The following is a 27188-nucleotide window of genomic DNA, read 5'->3' on the forward strand; positions in this document are numbered from 1 at the left end:
TTGCAACCGTTCAGTCTCTCCAGTGTCCTCAGGGCCAGAGGCTGCTGCTCCTCCAAATGCCTCCAGCCCATCTCAGGGAGGGGCTCAGCAGCACCCTCACCTTTGGCCAGCTGCTTGCTCTGTTCCACCCCTCCTGACTCAACCTCAAGAAACAGCCAAGTGAGCAATGTCCTTTTACTCTCTTACTGTTTGGTCCAAATAAGAGCCTGTAGGCTTCCACAGACACAGAATCCAGATTCTTTGCACAGATGCACTTTCAGACAGAGAATCCTGCAACTTCATGGTAACTTGAAATGTTTGTAAACATTTCTTCAGCCATGCCGCAGCTAACTGACTGAAAAAAAAAGTTAAACTAAGTGTTCAAACAAATTCCTAGGCTATATTATCAGCAGCTGGGTCTGGCAGTTGTGAAACTCATAGTCTTTAAACACAGCAGCCATTCAAGAGTTTCTGTCCTCAGCTCCTTATTGGGGAAGATGATTTCTTCTGAAATTGTAAAGAGCGCTTTACTCACCATAAAAGATATCCCTTACACTAATACATGTAATTCCTCAAGCTAGCATTCTTCGAAGGGAATTTTTCAAAAGTTAATCGCTGTGTCAGTTTTAAGTATTGTGAAAGCAAACAATGCACATAGATTCTGGGCAGGGTCATCTGGAGAAATGAAATTCAAGCAAGCTGGACAAAGGCACTCCTAAAGCCTTCTGTTTTCCCACGTTTAGTACAAATTGGATCATACGACAATTTAGGGTGGGCGAGACCTCAGGAAGTCTCTAGTCCAACCTCCTTCTCCAGGCAGGATCATCAGCCACTATATTAGGTCAGAGCAAGTTGCTCAGGGCTTGATTCAGTCTGGTCTTGAAACTCTCCAGGGACAGAGACTGCACAACCCCTCTGAGCAACCTGTTCCAATGCTGGACTGCTTCACTGTGAGCAAGTTCCCCTTTACACCCAGCTGCAGGTGACAAAATGGTCTTTTCAACCACAGAAGTTTTTCTTCTGACAGTTTCCTCCTTTAGTTCCCTAACTTTCATAGCGGCATACTCATCTTCTCAAACCCCTGCTCTCATCTGTCTCCTGCTTGCCTCCTCGTTCCTTTTGCTCACCCTTGACTTCTCTCTCACCTTCGCCACACCGTCCCCCACACTTAAGCCAGCTTGCTGCTTTTTGCTTAGAAACCCTCCTGGGATTTCTTGCTCTCATTCCCTCCTCAGTTTACTCCTTAGATCTTCTCAGCTCTAAGGATGCCTGCAGGTCCCTGCAAAGAAAGATCCCATGTCACCTTTTGTGCTTGAATTCCTCAGTGCAAAGATGAAGGATGCCCAGAACTTTTCCACTCTGCAGGTAACTGCATCCACAAGCAGCACTGGAGCCTCTCCTTCCCCTCCTCCACAGCATCCCTCAGGGTGTCACAAAAAATCTCTCATAAGCAGACACTATGAACAGCAACTACCTTGCTTTCAGCTCCTGCTCTGGAGACTACCAGACAGAGCAGCGCAGATGAAGCCACAACTTCTACCATGAGGCAATACTATCACGACTCCCATGGCATGTGCGAATTTCTACAGAACTTTGGGCAGATGAGAGATGTAGCCGAGCTGCGCAAGGCACCCCTGAAGGAATTCCAGGTGAATTCACAGTAATGTATGGAAAATGCTGACAGACTGCTTCCCCACCCCCACCCAAGGGGAAAAGGATTTCAACTTTACAACAACAACAAAAAAGATTACAGACCGGGATATCCCAACTACCTTAAATTTGGCTTCAGCAGTCAAGTCTTACTTTGGGTGACTCAGGGTTACTCAGCTATCAGGATAAATTATCAAGCCAACCCTTTCACTTTGACACCAAGAAATAATGACTCTCGTGACATTTCTTCCTGTTCACTTGCTTGCCAAATAACATTGTTGATATCTTCTTTACAAAATAAGCACGTGCTACCAGAACCTGATGTATAAGCAAGCTGCTCCAGCTTCTCTCAAGTATGGATAGCAATGGTACAGTTTAAGTAATTTCCCAGAAACTGTAAAGTCAAGTGCTTAAACACACTTAACATAACTGTTATGGCATAGAATTTTCTTAGGCATCTCCATTTTCAAAGCAGCAAAGCAGCCTCTGAAAATGCCATATAGCAAAAATACCCCGGAGAATCACAGGCATCCTGGAGCTTTGAGGTGAGATACAAAGCCCTGCTACCGAGTCTGGCCCAGCCACCTGGCACCGAAGTGAATTACAGACCAATCAGCTTTACGGATACAGATGGAGACCTTGGCTATTCATGCAACCTCGAGAGGAAAAGGGAAAGCTTAAAATAATCTCTCTTATCTAGGCTGAGTCTAATTTATCCTACTATCCAGGGCAATTTCAAAGCATGTATCGAAGCGCACTAGGAAGCCTGTCAGGTACCACACAGCAATTCCTCAGCAAGCAAACAGGTAGGGAAAGCACTATTCCTGGGATATTTGCCAATATCCTTCTCCTTGAGCACCCTACGTATGGTGGGGTTGCCTACTCAAGAACCATTTTATCCCCACCTCGCAATGTGTTCTAATGCTCTACTGTAAATATTGTTTTACACCAAACATGATTTGTTTTAGATAATATGTAACGCCTTACTCAACTCCACCTCTGTGTACTGCCTCCAGCAGAACCCACTAGCAAACATGGAAGTAAAACACATTAGAAATGGGGCAGAGGAACCTTCACCTTCTGTCCGCTGTCCGTTAGGGATTCAGCAGTCAGCTCTAGTGACGTGTCACAGATGATAGGCTGATGGATGGCTACCTGCTCCAGGCCCTCCTCCTCCTTCCTTGGACGCGGAGACACAGGGCGTGCTGGATTGGCCCTTCAGAGACACCATGAGCTCACCCTGCCCTGAAGGGGCACCTTTGCTGGTGACTGTACTGGAACGCGGGCCACTCAAAGCCACTTGTTCCCCTTACACCGAGTGTTTGTTCTAAAAGAACCCGTAACCAACTCATGCTATAGACTGATTTAAGAACCTCCGAGCCTTAAAACATAAAGCATACCCTCTAACAACTCATGGAAAAAACATCCGGAAAGCAAACTGAAAAGCCTGAAAACTGAAAAGCCTGAAAACAACTGCCGTGCTTGCTGACTGCTGAAATCTGTTAGCCGTGTTCCTGCTTAGCGCTCGAGTAGCAGCGCAGTCCCCACCCCAGCAGATGGAACAACATCCTAACCTACTACACTTCAAACTAATTAGCTGGCTGCTCCCACTAACACCAGCAATCTCTTTTTACACTGAAAATACTTGAAGGAGCTGAATAAAAAAAGCAAATAAATTAATCTTCCTTCCCTCCAACCAGTAACACAGTAATCATGAACAAGCAATGGCTGTTGCCGTTTCTCAGAGAAATTTCTGTAAAAGCACAACTGTGTAAGTACATCAAAACAATCTTAAGTACATCAACCCGATGGGAACTGTGGTAACACTTCAAAGTCATTACCTGTACACTGCAGAGAAAGTAACTCCTATGGTCTCTCCTTGCTTTAGGAAGAAGAGGAGCTTCAGCGCAGATAACACAAGCTCACACATCTACGGAAAATCAACGTAAGCCAGGCCTACGCAACGCTGCACCCAGCTCAGAAAAGAGACCGCCAAGTCATGCACGACAGCCCTCCGCAACCGACGTCTCGAATTGGGGCAGTTGCCAGAAACAGACAACAAAAAGTTAGAAGGATACAACCAATCAGACAGAGCGTCCATCCCACGCGTGGCTCTGGTCTCTGCACCAAGGGTGATGAAGAGAGAAAGGTAACTACAACGATGAAAGGAACAGGGGCTCGTGAGGAGAGACCGACGGGGCTGAGATTTCCATCTGGAGGGAGAGAAGGATGCAGGATGAAAGGAACAGGGGCTCGTGAGGAGAGACCGACGGGGCTGAGATTTCCATCTGGAGGGAGAGAAGGATGCGGGAGACTGGAGGGATTACGATCCAGGTTAAAACCCATAAAGGCAGTAAACAAGCTGAAAGTGCAGCTCTCACCACATGTAGGTATTTGCCAGAATTTTAGAAGCAGGGGCTCCTGCAGAAACCAGCAGCAAATTGGGTTAGAGCAGGTAAAAGAAAACACTTCTTTACACTCTTAGCAGGGACTCCCAGAGCCTGCTGCCACCAGTGGCTGTGGAGACATCCATGCTCACTCAGCAGGTTCAAAATCAGACCAGATAAATGCATGGAAAACTGATCTGTAACCAGAAAATACAGGACCAGGCAGGGATGGAGCCCCGTTCCAACAGCTGTGGCTTCTGGGGGAGTACAGGAGGAGTGGACCACAAAACTGTCTAGGCTTGCAAGCCTTCCCCAAAGTAGCCTTTCCTATTGCTCCCACAGGAGTCTGACTACTGGCCTAGATGAACTGTTGGTCTGACCCACTAGCACATTTCTTGTGTTATTTTTATTCCCACACACAAATCTGTCGGCTTTAGTTGGATCCACAGCCAAACAGAAGATTCAAATTCAGAACTTGAGTTTGTGCACTGTCTCAATATTTGCACACACACACGAGATCCTGAACGGATGTTACTTTCATTACACATACTTCTGGATAATCTTTCTTTTCCCTTGAAATATGGGCTGTCTTTTGGGAGCCAGCCAGCTGACTTCAGGAGACAATGCTGCTGAACTGCTGTCAGCTGCTGCACTGGAATACAATACTATCTGACAGCCAAGGAAAACAATTCTTAACACGTTCACCACGAATGTGCCAGAGGTTATCACCAGTGTTTGTGTGTGGAAGACAAGCAAATAAGTAGACAAAAACTCTCGTATACAGTGAACAGCCTGGGAAAGGGCAAAAATAACATATTTGCAGAATACTGTGCAACCATCCCTCCGCATGTGTGCATTTCTGTATGTAAAGCTTATTTTCAAAGAGGATTTAAGAGAAATCAGTAACCCATCACCAGAAAACCTGTCCTCTGCGTAAGCCCAAAGTTCTCCATCAATACACAGACAGCATCTTTCCCTGCTAGAGTGAGTGGATACTAAAGTAACTTGGAGATAAGGCCTGTATTACTAGAAATCATTTCACAGCAGAAACTTCATGCAGGCTTTACTTTGAAACTACTGCTTCCAGGAAGACCAGAAAACTTGGGACATCACACCAGAATTAGAAAGCACCAGCGTGCCAAGTCTGAGATTGAGTCACATACCTTTCCTTCCCCAAAAGACTATTTTGATAGCAGACTTGGTTCAGCTTATTTACAGGTTTGCAGGTCATTTTTTAACTTGTCAAAACATATGCCAGGCATGTGTGCAACAGCCAGATAACTTATCATTTAAGTAATTTTTGAAAACAACATGCAGAAACAAACATTTAATACAGATGATTATCACTTATACTTTGATTTTGGCTTCAGACTACTATCTTTGCATCACTGTATTTAATTACACTCCACATTTCCTTCATGATTCATCGTTGCATAACAAACTAGATAGCCACTTTATGGGTGTGTTGCAGGTTTGCACAATTAACTGAGTCTATTGGACTGGAAATGACGATTTGTATTAACTGAAGAGATCATGTGGCTGCATAGTTTGTGGGTGTTGGTTTATTAGAATGGAAAGTGCCAATTAGAGAAGGAGAAAACAAAGACAGACTCATTATGTTTTAAAGAGAAGTACCTACGACTTCCTGGAAATGTTAAAGTTTATCTGGGATAAGATTCCGAGTTGCTAAATTACAGAGAAAATTATTCTTCTTGTGTTCACGAGCACGTAGGAACGGCAAAGGAGGAAGCACAGGCGGCGGAGGGAGAACAAAACAAGTAGCAATCCAGGAACAGGACAAAACAGGAGTTTCCAGGCCAAGGCTACCTCCGCCATCGCTGCCACCTCCCAGCCCCCGCCCAGCAAAGTCTGTGCCTGCTGCAGGCCGGGCACATCGGTCACACAAGCTGCAGCAGGCTGTAGGGACTCACTGGGGACCGGCTGCTCTGCCCTGAGCGCACTCAGCAGATCCTGGGAGGAGGACGAGACTTTTCCACAAAGAAATGCCGGCTCCCAAACCTGCAGTGACCCTGCAGAAGAAGGAAGAGAGTGCAGTCAAGACGACAGCAACTTCGGGACTCCGTGAATGCTGGGTTTTGGCCATGCTGCAGGCCATGCGGGTGCAGCCTCACCACCCAGACCTCACCCCGCTGCTCCCTCCACAGAGCTACTTCCAGCCACGCAGCAGGAATACTCTTTTCCTGCCCATATTTTGAGCTCAACAGCAAATTCAGTTCGATCGTACTTCATTCTTCACACCTACTTTCAAGAGCGCCATCTCACTACGACAAATCTACACGAAAAATGTAAAGCTCAAATGCCTCCGAACTGACTAAGTTTATACATTTGACTATGGTACTCACACCATGTTGATTAACAGTTAGAAGGTGATGCTTATGACAGAACAAACACCGTATAACTTAAGTAGTTAAAATCAAAGATGTGTTAAAAACCTCAAGCTATTTAGTTGCTCAAAAAACCTCCACCATAATTTGGATTCACCCCTCAAACCAAGCGTGAAATATTTCCCATGAATTTTCTGCAATGTACTTAAAAAGAAATCACAGAAATGAATTATCCCTCATAAATTTCTTAAATCTGAACACAGAAGGGAATTCAATTCAGAGTTTGAAAAAGTGCTTGATATCTTTCAATATGGTATATTAAAGGAGGACAAAGTATTTTTTTAATTTTCTGGTTTTGGGGGGGGGGGAGAGGAGTGGGGTGGGGGGAGGAGTGGGGAAACACACAGAATCAGGTTATTCCTTTAATTTGTATTTTTATAATTCAATCCATGTTTATCTGATGTGTGAAGATACTGAACAGCAGACCAAAACCCTCGAAAGGTCATGTTGCTCACTCTTAAAAGCAGATTATTATTCCTACAGCATTAATGAATTCTGGTTCTCCTTGGAATCCTTTTTTTTCTCCCCAGACTTCAGAGTAGAGCCCATACACATAAAATATCAAATGCACATCATGTAGAAATGCTCTCACAAGAATGTAAGTAATCAAGTAGCTTATTTTAATGCAATTATGTGCAAAGGTATCTGTCTGTCAGGATTTCCACTAACTGTCAGTCAATACATCCCCAGCTTTGGTTTTCCCGCCAACTTGCACTGGGGTCAGCTGGAAATTCCAACAACTGCCACAAGGTTCAGAAGGACAAACCAAGCACAGGACTTCATTCTGCAATATTTCTCAGCGCCTTGAAACAAGAACCGTGTGGGCGCTGAGAGCAAGCGCAGGAGGAATCTCATTTTCTGTCCAAATACCTCAGGCTGATGAATGAAGTTAGTAAATGAAACACTATAGAAAAAAAGGGGGAGACAAGATGGGAGCTGAAAAGGGATTGCAAAATGCTGTACAAAAAGCTTGTTGAGAATTACTCTGATGGCACCAGCTTTCCCCCCTTCTTATATGCTTGCAGCCCATGCTGCTGCTATGCCCAAGCACAGTTAAGACCTATCTTGTACACAGACATGCATATATATGTACACATTCATACGACATATACGTTTAAGAGGGAAAAGCTATTCTCATGCCTCAATTTAAGAGACACCCAATTTGAAATGTTTTGAGGCAACGTGATCTTAAAGGCATGACATTAGTTTTTTTCCTCTAAACCTCACAAAGGCTATTTTGATCACATATATATAACCTTAACTAGAGACAGGGCACTAGAGACACCAACATGTAAAAATACTTCTAAATAAATATATTTAATATCAGCTATTTAATTCCATGTGTAGATGTAAGTAAGAGCTGAAATTCAGAGATGTTGATGAATCTTTTTTCCAGCAAAATCATTAGGTCCTGTAGCACTCGGCTTCTCAGAACATTAGTGTTTTATTAGTAGGCACAAAGATGCACTCAGGTAAGTAAGTGTTAGGCTCTAGAATTAAAGATGTCGTTCATAAACAGACATTAAAAACACATGTCAGATTTTGACAGGACAAAAAACCAGAAGCAAGTTCAGCAGCACAGTCTCACTTTGTTGGGGATGTCTGTAGCAAGGGATCAGTAGTGCAAATACAAGCACACATCTCAAAATACCAATGCTCGGCAGACTGTTGTGTCCCCTTCCACATGCCCCATATAGGCAGAATCTCAAATATGAATAAAATTAACTTTATACTATTTGGGAATCAAGTTACCGAACTATTAATTTCTACAATGATACACTTAGAAGTGCTTCCAAATACCGTTTCTATATATATAGCTTTTCAACTGAAATTGCTGGTTCAGAATGAGAAACAGCGGAGCTTTACCCTCACTGTCCTTCCTGCTCAATCTGCTCTTACCTACCTGGCTCAACGAAGCCACACACTATTCCACCTTCAGATCTTGTAAAATCAGTGAAATCTCCTTCCCCTGCTTTCAGAGGTCTCACCAGTACCCACCTGACATATAAAGGCATCCCAAGCATGCCTGGGTTTTGTTTTTAATGGTATGCTATACTTCTAGGCTGTCAGTTTTGCTTACTGTTTATTTTGTAGAGATCATAAGCCACATCTATTGATGATACTAAATATCAATTTCATCAAAAGAACAGACTATGGCATTGCCTTCAGTAGATAAAAAGACTAGAACAAGCCACAGGAAAAGGCACAAAGAAAGCGAAGAGCTGACTGCTACCATTCTTTCCAATCTCTGTGAAGTCAACTGCCCAATTATGACTGTAAAAGACTGACAACTTCTAGGCTTGCCAATACAAAATACCCAACAGATATAGGTGCTGACCATATTTAGTTATTTTTCAAGAGCTCCTGTTCGGTCTTGACAAACAAAGGTCTGGCCAGAGCAATCCACACACCTCACGCTGGGCAATGCAACATGGTGCGTCTGGAGATTGACTCAGTGGACGTAGGGCCTCAGCAGCATGTGCTGCAGTGCACCAGATCACTCGGGACTGGCTCCTTCCACAGACAGCCTACCTGATCTAATTTATGTCCCTTACCTTGGTGTCTGTGTGATAGAGTAATTAAGAAACTTTACCATGTGCAAGGACCAGTTCAGAGGCCCCTGCATCAGATACGCTCCTTGCATTGGGCAAACCAGCTGAGATCTCTTGCAGCAAAGAGACGTAAATCCTTCCCCAGCAGGGATAAGAAACGCTACACATACACAGAGTGTTCTGCAGTTTTCAGATGCAAGCTTGCTTTGCCTGTTTATCAAAGCCAACATACGAGCTAGGGTATAACAGCTCAAGCTGAGCACTATGCCGCTATTCATATAGCTTCTAGCTGTTTTGAAGAACAGCCACCGCAGACGCCCCTACCTGCAAAATACTGCGTGAATGCATCCTATCATTCTTGGGCCGTTTAGCTTTGCCACAAAGACGACTTCTATCTATGTAGCGAGATGACCATGGCAGAAAAAGCACATTGAAAAAGAAATAGCATAATAGACAACAGTAACAGAATACAACATGTTCTTGGGAAGGATGAAAAGGAACTTCTGCAGTGCTGCAGACCCTAACACTGCATGTGGGTAAATTCCAGGAACCTCCCCCAAACTGCCTTTATGCATAACACTACACTTGTGTGAAACACTGTGCCTAAAGGGCACAAAAACACAGCTGAGCCAGTCAGCTGACAGCAAGCCCTCTGGCTCCGTAAGGAAGGAGATGGGACACGGCAGGGCAGTTAGACTGGGATTTGAGTCAGCTCCTCTGTTTCTGCTGATCCGCCCAGCATCCTGCAGCGGAACGTCTCTCAACACTGCCCTAAAAGCATCCAATCTAACGGATTAAGTGAGCTCGGGCTATTTCACCAGACTAGAGCTCAGCTTCCTGATGACCAGTTTACACGCCTGAGAGCAAGAATGAACTCAGCCCAGGAGGACTGTATAACAATGTCCCTACAGCAGCAGGATGGATGTAACATTTCTGCGAGGCATTCAAACATTACAGAACGGATGGTAAAAAACAGATGTGGCTGTGGCCATTTCTGGGAAACACAAGTGTGAACAACCAGCTATTTTTAATTTCTCAAGTTCCATTCCAGTCTAAGCTGCTACAGAATCTGTGTCAATCTTTGTGTCCTTTTTTGATCTCTTCCCTCACTCAGCTTATGCTTATGTACTGAAAAAGTCTGAGCACATGATTACCCCATCCAGGCAACATGCCTTTGAAATGGCTTTTTAATCTAGACTCTCCACTCCCTGACAGACTGACTTTTGCAGTATGTCTGTATTTGCTGTCTAGACACTTGAATATGCTAACCTCTAATTTAGCCCTCCTTTACTGACCCGTGAGTTTCCTCCCTTCTGTGGGTCTTCTGGCTAAACTGGAAATGCAACACACTCATTCTGCCCTATACCTGCCTGGTGTAACTGCATTCATACAAATCTGACCAGTGAAGTAAGCACAGGTTCCTCATTCACAGCAGCGATGAATCCTTACACTGAAAAAGTTTTGTAGCGCTCTCCTAATCCTGTTCCCTTCTCTGCTGTCTCCAAACTCAAAGAACAGTGCAGTCCTTTCCTAGAAGGATTCAGGACACATCTGGAGAGACAAGGACCTAAGCTGAATCTTGTAAGCAGAATTAAATCATTGTGTACCCTGTTACGTAGGCAGGAAACGATGGAAGAGTCTGATGTATCCTAACAGCAGCTATACTGCCTCAAATCCCAAGGTCCACCTAACCCAATATTGCCCTAGCATGGGCAAAAAGGGAACAAGAGATGTTTAGGGCAGCAGGAAACCTCCTCTCCCAATTCTCAGCAGTCTGATACAAGGCACTTTCTCTACAGCCTTAATAGATTTTTGCTTTCATCAGGCTCCCTGTGCCTAGGTTTTGAAGCGATGTAAAACTGGCATTTGCAGCATTCAGACAGAGATGTAATCAAGGTACACAGAGGAGAGCTCACAAAAGCCATGCTGTACTTCCACTTTAGATAGTATGTTTGCATCACAAACCACTTCCATGTGCCTGAAGCATAAAAGATTTGCTATCTGTGTCAGTTTCTACAGATGACTTAAGAGGCAATTTAGAGTTATCCAATTGCTTTAAAGTCTTGGATAGGGTGAATTTGCACAAAGCCTGAGTAATGGCCTCTGTCCAAGGCTGAATTTCAGCATCAGGTCTGCACAGCAGTCTATCGTTACCCTTGCAATGCCAGAGTCTGCACTGCTAATCTTGGATATGCCTTACACTCAAACTCATTGTCTCTGCCCCTTCCTTGCACACCTACACATCTTTCTCTATCCCACAATAAGTACCACGGTGCACTGTACAACATCCCCCGTACAGTAAGAATAGAAGAAGTATGAAGTATTAACTGCTTGTAAGTTGGGCAATGATTTCTCCACTCGTGTACCGGCACATGAGTTTACCACCGCTGTACCACAGTCTCTGACATGCTATCAGTTCAGTGGGACTACAGCAATTCTGATGCATCCCATACGCATTGTTTTTTCCCTCGAATTAACAGATGCTCAGATTGATTTCCCTCACTTCAGGGCGATAGATGTTCAAAACTTAGGCAACTAAGAATTTTATTATCTGCGTACTTTGTTTACGTCATCATAATGCATGCATCACTAGAGTAAGAGTACCACACAAACTCCTTAACCTCAATATTCATATGTAGATCCACTCTGTCAGACTACCACAGAACAGAAGATAAGGACCTGAATAAGACCTATGAAATGAAACTACACAACGATCGCACACATTTTAACTTCTGCTGTGCACATCTTGATTCTGCTTGAGGTAAAGGCTGTGATTTTTAAGAAAGAGGTAAGAGGGACATGACAACGCATTCATTTTGGAAGTTAGTACCCAAGCCAAGGCCAATGTGTTGAATTTTGATCTACTGAATAATGACAGAATTCAGGACTTCTCACAATGGAAAGATTTATTCATAGACCACCTTCTGCATTGCTTTTTGCTAGGGTTGCTTCTCCCAAGCAACCCCTTTAACTAAAGGGTTCATAAAGGCTACATCTGAAATAACTACAGTGACAGATGGTCCCAGCTCTGCAGAAGCACCTCTGGAGGTGCTGTAGAAGTGTATCTACACCACTTTCATTCACATAACTAGTCATGCAAAAACTAGCACTACAGCATCCAACTTACGCTTTGTTTACCTCTCTTCGGAAAAGATTTTCCTCTCTGATGACCTACCGCAATTACCTTTTCTAGTCATTAACAAGGCAGAAAAGAAGAGTGTCTAAGCTACTCATTCCCTCTCAGGCAACCAGACCGGAGGCACACTTACCAGAAAACACGGAATAAAACCCCAAGCTTCCTGCTCAAGAGCAGCTGCCACAAATAAGTAGGATTAAGCAATAAGACAGCAGCAGCTACTGTAAAACAAAGTTATTGTTTATAGAAGTTGGCTCACCAAAAAAAATCGCGACAATCTACAGAATGACCATACAAGAGCTCTATCTCACATTCTGTATTAAAAATACATACCTATTACTTCCCATGTTAGTCTTTCCACATGAAACCTTACTTTAATCATTTTCTAGCTTCCTAAAGAGATTTCGCGTGTCGCTTCTCCAGCTGCTGCTTACATTTATGCCTTTCTCCTCTCAAAACAAGCAGAAATAGCAACCGAAAATTTTAAGTGTTGAAAATGGGAAATATCAAGGGAATTGAGATCATTGAAAAGGTGTATGCTGCAAAGCAAGCTAGAAATAGGACAACTCTGATCAAAGGACATCCAGTATCACAGGGATCCCTTTGCAAAGGGAATGCTTGTATGAAAGGGAATATCATGAATGGAAGTCCATGATATTCTGTTTTCACAGAATTCAGACATTGCATTTACTAAATACAGACAAGTCTGCTATCCTTCTCCAAAACAGGGTACAAAAGAGATTTAAAGCATCTTGCAATACTACCTGAGCTGCTTTTTTAGCATACTTGTCATTAACTAATATTAACCAACCAGGATGTCCAAGATTACTTAGGAGTTAATCTTTAGGGCAACTAGCAAATTGCAAAGAGTGGTTTACACATGCCTACAGAACTGTGAGGTGGTTTAAGAATCCTGAAGTATCTTCATATTGCAAAGAAGGGAGAGAAAGGAGAATGTAACCGTTGGTACAGAACTCAATTTCCTCTGTGCAGAGGTCAGCACAGAAACTACTACAAGTGACACCATTACTAAACATTTTTATTCAGTAGAACAATCAGAAACTCAAGGCAGTGGGGTTTTAGTGAGCAAAGGCCATAGGTAAAGTCATTTAACAGTAAGAGACAAAAATTCCATACCATTACATGCCCATGAACTAACTCCTAAATTATCTAACAGAGAAAAACCAGGCCTGCTGAGGGAAGTACAGAGGCCATAGGGTAACATCTCCAGGGAAAGCCAGAATGACCTTTTCCTGGACCAAAGATTCTCAGGCACAAACCAGTTGAAAAGCCAAACATCTATTATTCCTCATGTTCCACCATGGAGGCACTGCAGGAGTTTGTCCTACTGAAGTCATGTCAACACTCTGAAATGTATTTAAATAAAAAAAAAAAGTTTGTCCTTTGTATCCATTCATAATAACATTTAGGCCTATTTGCACCATCAGTGAGTATGTATATCGACATACTAGAATTAAAAAAAAAAGAAGAGACAACTTTCTCCTCCACACATACATGTAACCAGGACAATTTAAACTTAAAAGAACTCATGTTGCAGATGCAGTTTATCCACAGAAACAACTAGTTGCAGTCTTCATGTCCAGAGCAAGAGAAGTGCAGCAAAGCATTTGGAAGAAGTCTTTGAGCATGTACAGTTCAGCACAAGCTATCATCGCTAGTTGCTAACCCCTCTAAGCATGCATCCAGAATACAACATAGCACAGTCTCACTGTTAACACCGTGTGCCGTAATTCATCAAAACCACAAAATCTCACTTGTCCGATCTCCTCCTTTCTTTTGATGATTTTCACCCCCCCTTATGTTCTTTTCACTTTCTCTCTTCTGCATAACACGTCTAGCCAACTTTAGAGCAGCTTTTCATCACTTCTCACATCCACAGAAAAAGAAACCCACCAAAGATCTCTCCTAGTTTATATCCCTCCCCTTTCTTCTCACATCACCTTCATTTGTACAGCAATATAACAGTTCTAATGATACAAATATGCAGTAAGAGAGCTTACTGTCCCCGAGAACAAGGGCAGATGGGGGACTGTCACCAGAGATCAATAGAAACCCCAAAAGAGAAAGCAGAAGTCAACTGCAGACACGCACCGCATCACGGAATGAAATCAAGCATTCTTCCTTCTTAGCGATATGAATAACTATTCCAGCTCAAAAAGTATAGCAGACACCTGCTGTTAATCCTGTTGTTAGCAATTCTCAGAGCTGGGAGTCTGAGCGTCCCACACTGACATTCCTTTGTCCAACAAAGAAGTAAGCGCACTGTGCAGCAAAACTGATCAAAACCAAGGTTCACATCGTTTATGCTGTAACGAACAACATCGCCTGCAAATGCTCACTAAAGTCTTTACATAGCAGCTTTCACCGAGAACCCTGCTGCTCTAACCAGTGTGTTTTACCATCACAAATGCTAAGTCTTGACAGAAAATACACTGTCAAGTCTGTGATAACCCACGTGCGATTGCTCAAGACGCCCAGTAAATCACTATATGTGCAAATGGATTCACGTCAATGCAAAGTTCAGGAAAACAGACATTCACAGTAGCAATCCCTGCAACGGTGGAGGCAGGCCTTGGTGGCTTTTTCCTTCGAAGGACAAGAGTTCCCTACGACTGCGGAACACGCAGACACCAAGCGCGTGGGGCGAGGACTAGCTCCACCTCGCCGCAGAAGGAGCTGCACCACGCACCGGCAGGGAGATGAGCGCGGAGCCGAAGCCTCCACGTTCCTCGCCGGCCGACCGGGACGGGCAACGCGGGAGCCCGGCGGCCCCGGGGCCGCCCGCCCGCTGCGGGCAGCCGGTTCGGGGCGGGAGAGCGGGCGCTCCCTGGTGGCGGCGGGACGCCTCCGCCGGCCCCGCGCGGGTGGCGGGGGAAGCGGTCCCCGGGGAACGGCTGCCGAGCCGGGCGAGGCAAGGGGCTTCCCGCCTCCCGCCCGCAGCCCGGCCGGTGCGGCGGGGCGCGCAGGTCCCCTCGCAGAGCGGGAGAACGGCGGGCGGGCGCTGAGCGGGGCGACCGGCCCTGGCAGCGTCGGGAACGGTGCACGGCGGGGGGGGGTAGTGGTGGTGTGGTGTGGGTGGGCAGCGGAACGAGTAACCGCCGCCATCCCCCGGGGAACGGGGACCCGGAGACAGACGGAAGGACACGGAGGGGGGGGGGGCGGCGGGAAGTTCCCCTGAAGGATCGGTGCACCGGCCAGGGAAAGCCAAGCAGATGACCGGGGAAGGAAAGGACGCCGAGCGCGGGCGAACCGGGCGTCTGCTCGGTGAGGCCAGCCGCCGCGGCGGCGAAAACCGGGCGCCGGCAGGGTTTCACCAGCGCTACCTCACAGCCTCGGCTGGGCGCCCGCGGCTTCCCGCGCCACCGGCGGGAGCGCGGCGCTCTGAGGGGACCGAGCGCGAGATTCCCGCCGCGCCGCTGTCCCCAGCAAGTCCCTCACCCGCGCCGCCGGGCCAAGCCACCGGCCCCGCGCCCCGGTTACCCCCGCACGGAGCCCGCTCGGCGAACGCGCCTCTCGTTCAGCCCGGAGGCGGCCGTTCCCCGCAGGCCCGGGCGGGGGGGGGGTGGGGGGGGGGGCGCCGAGGCGGGGGGCGGCGCCGCGCCGGCAGCGCTGCCCGGAGGGCGCACCGGCGGCCGTTCCCGCAGACGGGCCCAGAGGAGCGGACAGCGCTGCCGGCGCCCAGGCCCCCGCCGGGACCCGCTGCAGCCCGCCCCGCTCCCCGCCCGTGCCCGGCGAGGCCCACACCTTCCCGGTAGCGCCCGCCTAGAAACGGCCACGGCACCTTTACCGGCCCACGCGCGGCCATCGCCCCTTTAAGGTTTTTCCCGACGAGTGCGCAACGTGCGGGGGGGGGGGGGGGAGGTGGCCGGGCGCGGGGCGGGGCTCCCTGGCGGCTCCGCCCCCCTGTATAAACACAGCCGTCCGCGCGCGGCGCGGCAGTGATCGGGCGCTGTCGCGGCTCGGCGCATGCGTGTGGCGCCGGTTGGCCGCGCGGGGACATGCGGAGCTGCGCGAGGCTGTCGGGGTGAGTGATGGCCCCCGCGGCGGCACCTCCCGCCGCCCCGCTCGTTGCCATGGCGGCGGGGCGCCCCCCCCCCACCCGCCCGCCGAGGCCGCTCCCGCCCGCCGCGCACCTGAGCCGCCGGCTCCGGCCCCCGCGCCGGGGCGAGGAGCGGGGACCGGGAGCGGCGGCACCTGCGGGTCGCCCGGGCCGCGGCGCCAGGGCCGGCCGGGCCCCTGGCGCGGAGCCGCGGTCCCGGCGCGGCGCGGCCCACGCCAGCGGGCGCGGAGGTGGGGGGGGTGGGGGGTGGCGGCGGGCCGCGGCCCGGGAGGCGCGCCGTGGAGGAGCGGGAGCGCGTTTCCTGCCCTTGTGCTGGTGAGGGCGGCGGGGGGGGAACGACGGACGGACGGGGGCCCGCCGCTGCGCCGCTTACCTGCGGGGTCCGGCGGGGAGGGCGCGGTAGAGCTCGGCGCGGCGGGGAGCGGAAGCGCTGGCGCGGCAGAAGCCCCCTCAGAGCCGGACTGGCGGGTCGGGCGGGAGCCGCCCGGGGTCAGCGCCGCCCGGGGTCAGCGCCGCCCGCGGCCGCGATCTCGGAAACCGAGGCGGCACGCCGTGCGTCTTCCCGTGACCCGAAAGAGTACCCGCGTTCCCTTCTCCCTCAGCCTCCGAGCTGCTCCTCTCGCTCCTGTGAGTAAACAGAGACCGCATTGTGGGCTCAGGCTCCGCGCTCTAATTTAGGATGGCTTAATTTAGAATAAACATTTCTTCGTGACTTCATACCCCCGTACACGCTTACCCTCGACCTTCCAAAATAGCCGGTCTGTGGTGTTTAAATCTGGAGCCACCACTGTACCCTTCAAGTATTTCCAGTGCATCTCTCGAGCATGTACGCCTGCTGCGGACAGGCGCTGCATCGGTTACACCAAGCGAGTGGTCCAGAGCAGCTCCGAAACTTCGGTGGTCTCGTGTCGCTAGGGCACAGGCCAGACTAAGGACCCTATGCAGTATTGCTGAAGCGATAAGCAAAAAACTTGCCTTGCTGGATCTAAAGATAACAGTAGTTAATCATATATTGATAAACTGGATGGGAAAGGCTCTGGGGGCAAGGTCTCTTTGGTCCATTTGGGGATACTTGAATCTTTGTCATACTGGAATGACAGGTGAACGATGCCTCTGCATCGCAAACGCATTTGTGAGCTGCATTTATAAAGTCAGTAAAACTTTAAAAGAGGAAACCAAACTCCTCAATTCACCCATGTTACTTTGTGCACAACCCTAGTTTTCTTTCCTTAGCAGTTTACCTATATGGAGCAATCTTTTTAATTTTTTTTTTTTTTTTTTAAATAGAAACCTGTGTTTTGAGGGAATGTATGTCCTTGGTGAAGCCTTTTCTCTGCCATCCTCTGCAATATAGGAATTATTTCAGAGGAAAACAGTTCCACTTCTCTGTAGTGGAAAACAGAATTAAAACTTATCACAGCGTGTCTAACGCTATGGTTATGACTCTGAGTCAGCTATAAAGGAATTTTTATTTCCTGAATGTAAGCTGGCTATATTCACATTAAAATTTTCAGGAGGGTGAAGTACCATACCTTAAGCATGCATCTGAAATCTGACAAGCAGAGGCAAGGCAATTGTCTTGCTATTTAATTATTAGTTTTCTACTGGCAATTTACAGGTTCCTCCCAGTTGCTGTGTAGGACCATGAAATGGTAGCCCAAATTTTAACTGAACTTAAAACTCCTTGAAGAACTGCAGTTCTTTGACTATATTCCAAAATAGCTATTATAATCTAAATACCTGTTTGTCTGCTGTTCTGTTGATTTGTCTCTAAATTTATGCCCATCGTCATCTGGGCTATACCTGTAGAATTAATTTTATTTGCAACCTCCTATGATTCGAGCAGCATTTTTATCCATCTTTACTAAGTGATCATAGTCTTAAATTTTCTGCCACAGAATGGTCCATTTCTGGTTGGCAGAATGCATAGGAAAAAATCTCTCAGAGCTAAGAATATGCCTAATTTATATAACTGTAGAGAATATAATGAATATAAAACTGTAAACAATGTAAAAGAATAATTCCTATAAATGGAAAAATCTTCTGAGGCTTATATCTGAGCATGATTTGGCTTGTGACTCCAAGGAATACTGAACTGCACTGTGGAGATCTGGTGCACAGCAAATAACATCTAATTATTTATTAAATGAATAGATTTAAACTAACCTTCTTGTGAGGCTCTTTCTACTCGGTGTTGGTTACTGAGCATTCATCTAGTTGCAAAGACAAAAGCACTTAAGGGATGATATGACTACTTGAGAACCAGGTTTTTGGTTTGGTGTTTTTTTTTTTGTTTGGGGTTTTTTTTTTTTTTTTGGAAGTATATGGAGTTCCGGAAAGTATACTAACAGCTCTTAGGCTTTTTAAAGTGCAATTAGAAGTCTGAAATACTTAAATATTAAAAGAGGTGGCTCTACCTCAGGTACTTATGTTAAATAGAAAGTCAAAGGAAAAAAAGGAAATTACATCACATTGTCAAATAAGGAACAGCTAGCTGGAGCGGATGACTTGTAGTGCAAAAATGTGCCCCTCCTCCTGTGAATTGCTTCTGAGATTTGTTAAAGATACGTGATGGCAAGGTGAGCAAAAATAGGTTGTGGATTTAAGGTAGCCACAGTTCTTCCCCTCCCAAAAGTGGTAAGTAGGTCTTACTCCCCTCCGCCCCGCCTCATTTTTTACATGAGGTATAGAAGATGCTTGTTAAGAGTGTTGCCTTTTTAAAATCTGTCCAAAATTTGTGCCGGCATTCAAAAATCTGTACAGCAAATTACTGTATTCCATGCCCATTAAGTGAAACATTCTAGAGCATGCTTTGGTCTACTGTGCATACCAGAAAGGTTTTCTTTATTATGAATCTGACTCGCCTCAAATATTTAGTTGCATTGGGGCTGGGAGAGCGGGGAACATAGTAACAAGGTTCTCTGTGTGATCAGGGCTAGGTGTGGAGCTAAAATATATGCAAATGCTTCTTAGTTTCTAAATAGAGGGTTACTGTCGCCATAGTACAAGTATTCTGTGATAGGTATCCACATGAAAACTGTATATTTGGGATGTTTCACGTAACTCCATCTCACAAAAATTTTCTGATATATTCCCGTATACATTCCCCACTCTATAAATACCCTACTGCTTATGGATACATTTGACCATTTTCAGCTTACACATATCCATCCTATTATTCATCATTCATCACTTCAAGTCTGAATGTGTATTTGGCCTTGTAAAAAAAAAATTTTCAGTCTCACCTCTGATATTCAGAATAATTCATATTTGTTAATGTGAGCAGGCATGAATGATTTTAAAAGTATCTCCTCTGCACAGTTACCTTGCCTTACAGTGGATGGTGTTGATAGCTTTCTAATGTACCAACAAATCTTTGATTTGCCTTGGTTTGTATCTGCCCTGTAGTACTTGCTAGCTACAGTTTTAGTTTGAACTAACTCAGTTTCTTTTGAATAACAGTGAAACTGTAACATCTTCGAAAGTGCTCAAAGTGCTTCCATCTTTCTAAGTACCATAATCTATGCATAATTAGGCCAGACAAGCAGAGTAACCAGAAGCCCATTCTGTGCAAATGAGTGGCAAACAAGCATGAGATCCGGAATACTTCATTACTGCAGAGTATTCATTTTCTTTAGGAAGTTTGATTTTATTTATGGTTAAGTTTAGATCCTTGAGTATTTAAGGAGGCAGGATTCAGCCAACAGTTACAGTGGAAAGTGTTGGTGTTTTTATCTTCATGACTGACTTCTGTCATATTTTTTTTTTAAGCCAATTACTAGAAAACAGTAGCCTCATGAAATATGTACTGCTCATCTTTGGTAAGAGCACACTGTATAAAGTACAAAGTTTGTACTCCTCAGTTACATGTCCTCATGGCTCCCTCTTAAGATACTCTTTCTTCAAACAAGCTTATGCATGTTTTAAAATATAAGCACCAACGCTCTAGACTCCACTGAAAAAGTAACAAGATGATGCAGTGAAAGAGCACATGCCCTACCTCGCTTGATACTCCTAGCTTAAGGCACAGAGGACAGTTTCATAACTGTCCATTCACAACTCCCCACTGAAATGTCGAGGCAAGTCACCTTCTGTGAATTCACAAAGAGGTTATTGTTAGAGGCAAGCAAGTTTTATGGCTGTAAAGTTTGTTTGTGCTTTATTTTTAAAAAATAAAGAGTTGATTGAAACAAGTGAAAATTACCTTTTCCTAGGGTATGTAAATATTTAAGTCCATTTCAGAAGTTGAGCTTAACATTCCAGAGGGATTTCAGAGAGGCAATTGTGCAACTATCAGTCTTGAGAGCTGAGATTTAGACAGCATTCAGAAAGCTGACACAGTAATTACTAGCAGTGGTTTTGGCGTGGGATCTGATGGAGGTTGGGCTTCTTAACAAGCCCTGCAAGGGTTGTATGTTATCATAGCAAGCACATTACATGTGCTCTCAAACTACAGCAATGCCACCCCCCCTTCCTGTCTCATTTTTTATATCAGAATCAATGTCTCGCTCATGGTCTTGTCGGATCTTGTATGCGTGCTGAGGTGGAGTACTATCATTTGCTGACTAATCAGTGTTCTGTAGCAGTGATTTTTCAACTTGTGACTTGCGTTTCACTTCAAAAAATACTGAAATGGAAGCACAAACTGCTTCATAGGCATTAGTCTTAAGTTCACTAATTCATTCTCCTTCATTTCTTTTGCAGATTCATTGTTAATAGGATAGGATCTGTGAGGCACAAAAAAAAAAATCACTGCTCAATACAGCATGAGCTGATGTGATGGATGTTTCATTTGCAAATTCTGTTAACATGATAGGAATTCATTTTAGAATTCGTGCTGTACTTGTGCTTAAGCTTTTTTGACAAATGGGATTCTCCAGTCTTCTGCTCCCCCATAGACAATGGTTCTGCTTGCACTCACAGAACTGGAAGGAAGAACTGCTGTTACAGGACTACTAGAGATTTTGAACCCAGTGGCTAATCAGAACTGTGTTATTGCTTCCTGGGGCTGTATGTTTATATTTAATTTCAGTATGAAATTGTAATTTACAGCAGTCAAAATTTACTGCAATTCCTATTATGGGAAGGGTCCAACTTGACTGTGTAATGCAAAAATTTCCAGGGTTAAGCTAGCTTTTAAGGAGATTATCTGAAAAGGAAGAACAAAGTCTTTAGTAAAATCAGGAGGGCCAAAGTAAGTAGGACTAAGACTCTGATGCAGCAGACAGAACACTGGTTTGGCCCTTGTTCACTTCTATTAAAGCTAATAGCCTCCTGTCTAGAATTCCTAAGTGCTTGGCTAACATACACTGCATATCTGGTAGTGAATTAAAAAAAAATTAAAAAAAATCACACTTCTGTTGACACAAGGGTGATCACTGGTAGTCACAATCAAGAAAACCATCACACCACACTCTTAGTAAGAATGTGATTAGGTCTTGCACATGATAAATATACGTACAGATATTTTGCGTGTACTGTTTGCTTGGATGATCAATATTGGACTCAATTAAAATTTGGAAAAGCATAGCAGAGTTGTTCTTTCTCAAGTAGTTGTTTATAAAAGGCAAATCGTGGTGTTAGATTGCAAATTAATCCTGGGGCAATTGGTTTACAGTCCTGCTTAGGAGTCTGCCCATCCCTCATGTTGCAAATGAGCATAATGGATCTTTCCTCTTAAAGGAAAAGGGAGATTACGCATCTGCATAGAATGCCCATTTTTTAATGGATTTACTATAAGCATAAGCTATTACTTGTTTCTGTACCCCGTTTTCTTGCTGCACCATACTGTGAAGGTGTTTTCTTGACATGTATACTGCACTGATGTAGCTGGCCCTCAATTTTTCGTTGACTTTTCTTTAGGTGGAATTTTTTTCTTTCAGAGGGGAGGAGGAAAGTAGTTCATGTTAAGAAACTGGTCATATTCTTGATTCTCAAGAGAGATACAAATTAAACTGTTCTGGCTGGATTGGGTTTTGTTGTTTTGGTTTTTTTTGTTGTTTTTTTTTTTTAAATGGCCATAACACACCATATCATACTTGCTGAATTTCAGATATTTGTGTAGATGAAGCACAGACCAAGAGCACATCACTGCTTATAGTCTTGGACTTAATTTCTCCTGCCTTCAGAATGTTGACTACTTTTATACTGTGCTCCCTCCCCCTCAATAATACATTCTGAATTTTCTAAACAAAGCCCTGTTAGTCAACTTGTTCCTTAGACTATGATTACTTCTTCAATGTAAAGCAATTGCCAACACATTTTTTTCTTCTGTAAATGAGCCAGATAAAGCACTGTTCACACATTCAAAATAAATCTGAATACAGCAGGACAGACAGTTTAAGATGAGATTATTTCAAAACACTAGATTTCCAACTTGTTTGAAATAGCTAGAAGACTTGAGGCTGAGTTAAAGTATCTTAATGCTTAAGTTTGTTAATAATAGCAACTGCTTTACGTAAAAGAAGTTTTGGAATTCTGATTTACGTAGTCAGTAATTCTGTTTATTGGAGCAAAGGCCATTTGTTAGGCTATTGAAGGTAATACTTAAAACCAGACCAGGCTGTTACACGTTGGCTACACTGGACACCATAAACTCATTAGCAAAAAAGATATAACTAAAGATAGATGGCTACGAGAAAATTAAAAGAGATGGTTCTGGAAAACTTATTTTGCCTGAATAACTAGGAGTTTATGTACAAGAACTGAAGTTGTTGATGCACAGTTGCCATGTATCAATAGCTTTACTGAACATACTTTTTTCTATACAGTTTAATTCTGTAAAACTTAATCATTTTTGTTCTTTAGTTTTGCAGTCAGACACAAAATAACAAGTTTGATAAAGTTTTCCTGTTGGCAAGTATTAGGACAGAAGGCCTTTCTAGAGAGCTATTTAATTCCTTGAAATACTGAAATTTCAGATGAGAGATGAACTCATCAAGTTTGCATTTCTGATATTTATGTCCTTCTCTCTTTTGAAGGGAATGAAAACTGCAGGAAACCTGTCAAGCACTGAATTTCTAGGGTTGTGAGACATCGCCAGAGAGCAGTGCACGATGTCAACTGCAGGAGTTGCTGCTCAGGAGATGAGAGTCCCATTAAAAACTGGATTCCTTCACACTAGTCAAGGCATGGGGAGTCTTAAAACCTGCTGGGGTAGCCACAGTGGATTTGAAAAGTAAGTGAGGCTAAAATTTCATCTATCACGTCTTCAAGTATATGAGATGAGGATTAAGAATACTTATACTGGTACCGACCTATGGTTTCTTTACTTTTTTTTTTAGTACTTTCTTTAATGTGGACCCTATAGCAGTGGCATATAATTTGAATTCATCAACAGAGCAACATTTACCATCCATTGGTAAGTATAAAGCCTAACACATATGTACTTAGGTAGTGTAATGGATTTGTCTTAGGGAAAAAAAAAAATCCTGAAGTCGTCTTCCCTAAGACACTAAATGCTTTCTCATTCTAGATATAAGGCTGCCCTCTGGTGACAGATTGCAAACATTTCAAGAAAATACTACTATTCAAGCCCAACAAAACCCCCCTAACAATTTAAATAACATGATCAAGTTAAAAGAAACAAACAAAACCTTTTCTTTGTACTTAGAGGCCTCGGAGTTGCCATTACTCTTTTGACAGAAAAACTATTTAGTAAAATAGCACTTGTTTCATCGTAATCCTTTGCTGGGATCTTTGTAGCTGTAGCTCCGTTCTGTTGCTTATGCTTGGGGTCTCTTGAACTACCTCATTTAACTGGAGCACTGGCCTAAAACAATAAGATAATCAGCTGCTCTCTTAACTAAACACATAAATCCATGACTGGAAAAGATCTAGAATAGCTAAGTTTTGCTACTGGCGTCATTAAGCAGACATTACTTATTATTGCATTAGAAGGAATTAAATATGCAGTGGCAAAGTCATGCACTAAAGTGTTATTCAGAAAAGTGTTTCTAAGACTTTCTTAACTTTTTAGGGCACTCTTCCAACCATGCTTCCATGAATGACCACAGCTTTGCTGAAAGTTGTATCCAAGTCCCATCTCAGAAATCCAGTCCGCTTCCTGTAAGCCCCCAAAATGAACAGCCAATTTCAAGACACGAAGACCATCTCGTTCCTGGCTTTAGTAAACTGTCATTAACCATGGGCTGTGTTTCTGAAGAAACATCTCCTCACATGCCAATAAAAAATGGGCCAATTCAATTTCTGTCTGCATCTTCCAATGACCGTAGCTCCAGGCCACTACCCCCTCTGCCTGTTTCGGAAGGCCTTACTCCAGATGAGGTTGACAAAGAGGTGGAATTCCTGACTAGCTCAGATACTGACTTTTTGTTAGAAGATTATGAACTTCCTCCTTTTAAATCTAGTGCTCCAAGTCGGCGGAGCTTTAGGGGCTGTGGACAAATCAACTATGCATACTTTGATACTCCAGCAGGACCAAACCCAGAAGATGCCAACCCTACACAAAGCCTAAATGGATACATATCCAGTATTTATCCTCCTCCACAGCAGCTGCATCGACGTTTGCGAAGGTCCCATTCTGGGCCAGCTGGATCTCTTAATAAACCAGTAGTAAGACTATCTGGACACTTAAACAGGTCTTCTCCAAACTCTGATGAAGATAAACCAGAGATTCCACCAAGGGTTCCCATACCTCCAAGGGCTCTCAAACCAGATTACAGAAGGTGGTCAGCTGAAGTTGCTTCTAGCGCATACAGCGATGAAGACAGGCCTCCGAAAGTGCCCCCAAGAGAACCTTTGTCACGCAGCAATTCCCGTACACCGAGTCCCAAAAGCCTGCCATCATACCTCAATGGGGTTATGCCCCCCACCCAGAGTTTTGCACCTGATCCAAAGTACGTCAGCAGCAAAGCTCTACAAAGACAAAATAGTGAAGGATCTTCCAACAGGGTCCCTTGCATTCTTCCGATTATTGAAAATGGTAAGAAGGCCAGTTCAACACACTACTATCTGCTGCCTGAAAGGCCTCCATATTTGGACAAGTATGAGAAATTCTTCAGAGAAGCAGAAGAAAGTAGCTCTAACACAGAGGTTCAGTCCTGGTCTGGTGACTGCACAGCCACTTCAGCCCCAGCAAAACTGGACTCAAAACCTAGAATGGACATAGCTGGTCACCTGAAACGAAAACACCTGTCTTACGTGGTTTCCCCATAGTCTCCGGGAACACAGGCTCAGCTCAGTTGTTCACGATGGAGCTGAACTTTATCATGTTACAAAGTTGTTAAGGTTCTCAGATAATGAAGTAGGACCAGTTTGTCCTCTGAGAACTGGAAAGTGGATGGTAAAGTCCTTTTATGCTGCACATCTCTGATATGTTTCTTAAGACTGTTTTTTGTCTTGGTATATATAGCTGAGAACCTACAAGGATTCCATAGAAACATACAGAGGGATAGTAGTCACAGTTGGCCAGTTATATGCTACCTAGATGAACATATTTGGTAGTCACGTTATCAAAAAAAAAAAATCAATCTAGCTTTGCTTACGAGTCACTTATAAAGCTGACAACAGAGCAGATAGTGCAGTACAGTTTTTGTATCAGGCAATTCCAAAATTTCTTTCACACAGTAACTCTACTGAGAACAGACTCTATCATCTTTGACTAGGATATACCAACCTGGTAAGAAGGTAACTGCAAGATCTGATATCCACCTCAAGACTTGGCAAGCGTATTGGAAGCGCATTTCGAAAGATGAATCTATTTTACAACTTAATTTGACACTAATAGACTCTTAAAGTGAGTTAGGTTTTGTGGATTCTTTCAGTTGCTAGACACACTTGGCTCAATTTTGCAGTTTTTCCTAGGAGAGACTTGGACCAGCCATTGCTAAGCCTCTGCTGCTGCTCTTTTCCTGCTGGATCCTAGAAATGTGTGAAAGTGTCCTGAAAGTGGCAGAGGATATGAGCAGCTATATGGTTGCTATTAGGTAGGCAGTAACAACCACATGCTCACCTGGAGTCTGAAATTCTGACTGTATTAAATACAGAAACACAGCACAAGCTGGTCTTGTGTTTTGATTTCTGTTCAGTATTTTAGGGGAGGAGGAGAGTATGAGGAAAAAATATTATTCCCTTTATGAACAGTGTCAGTCCCATCCCCTGCTGCTTCAGATGCTGCTTCTTGCTGTTTAATTTGTCCTCATCGTGCCTCAGCGATCCACTAAAGTTCATTGAGGTGCCACATTTGTGCATTAGCAGTTTCTCATGCTCATTTTGATTACATTTATCGTCTTACAGATAAGCACAAGAGAAAGGGTGCTCGTAACGGAGGTACAGAAGATGACTGTGTTCCTCCTAACAGAAATAAACAAGCTGTTTACAGTTTAAACTGCTGAATGAGATGTTTGAGCTATTTTAAAGCTTACTTTTTATTTGTTTTAGTACAAACTAAATGAAGGTGAAATACATGCTATAGAAATGCACTGATATTTCTGCATCGTGTACAGTATTGAATAGAAAAAGAATTCACTTTGTATTTTGAATATTGTCATGTCTTGAGTTTAATAAAGTTATAAAATACTTATTTATGATACATTTTGGTTTTTGCTTTATTGAGTAGTGTGTGTAGTTGTGCATTTGAGTTCTGCATTTACTGGAAAGTTCAAAGTGAATAATGTTAAATGAGCAACAAATGTTGAATTCAGCTTGCATTTAATTAAAATTAAGATTTCTGCAGAAATGTTCAATGACTCACATTGCACACCATTAATTTCAATTCCTCCTTACTACCTGGTAGCACAGTGTCTATAGTTTTGTGCTGGCAATAACACATCCTGTAAGATTAAGTTATTCAGCCTATCATTATTAATAACCTTTGTTATTTCTAGAATCAGCCATAGCATGTTAGGCACCATTGTACAGAAAAGAGAAGGCAGTAGTGTTCCTGTCTTCAATTTCTCACCTGTTAAAAGAGGACCAAATCATACATTGGGGTGACCGAAGAGGAGCTACTCATATTCTGAGGATGAAAAAAGCTTG

General features: G+C 44.3%; 2 protein-coding genes across 10 annotated transcripts in view; one reads left to right on the forward strand and one right to left on the reverse strand.

The window, feature by feature from the left end:
- Nucleotides 1-16825, reverse strand: part of SLC45A1 (solute carrier family 45 member 1) — a 78538-nt gene extending 61713 nt beyond the window's left edge. For 5 of the 8 annotated variants that reach the window (XM_075027039.1, XM_075027041.1, XM_075027033.1 and 2 more), the window contains exon 1: nucleotides 16564-16825. The gene's annotated coding sequence lies outside the window, so the exon portion shown is untranslated. Of the gene's footprint in view, nucleotides 1-5947; nucleotides 6047-15568; nucleotides 15701-16563 lie in introns of those variants that run through there. The other 3 variants (XM_075027042.1, XM_075027035.1, XM_075027036.1) reach the window with 2 other exon arrangements.
- On the forward strand, nucleotides 16068-26837 carry ERRFI1 (ERBB receptor feedback inhibitor 1). Of its 2 annotated transcripts, XM_075027050.1 has the most exons (4): nucleotides 16068-16154; nucleotides 23171-23367; nucleotides 23474-23550; nucleotides 24169-26833. In XM_075027050.1, exons 2-4 carry the CDS (start codon nucleotides 23246-23248, stop codon nucleotides 25365-25367), a joined length of 1398 nt encoding a protein of 465 aa, XP_074883151.1. In that variant the 5' UTR covers nucleotides 16068-16154; nucleotides 23171-23245; the 3' UTR covers nucleotides 25368-26833. The 2 variants fall into 2 exon arrangements, with proteins under 2 accessions (XP_074883151.1, XP_074883153.1); XM_075027052.1 differs by lacking the exon at nucleotides 16068-16154 and having other exon boundaries at nucleotides 23216-23367; nucleotides 24169-26837.
- Nucleotides 26838-27188: the final 351 nt, after the last annotated feature.

This window comes from Buteo buteo, chromosome 5 (assembly GCF_964188355.1).
Source record: "Buteo buteo chromosome 5, bButBut1.hap1.1, whole genome shotgun sequence".
NCBI lineage: Eukaryota > Metazoa > Chordata > Aves > Accipitriformes > Accipitridae > Buteo > Buteo buteo.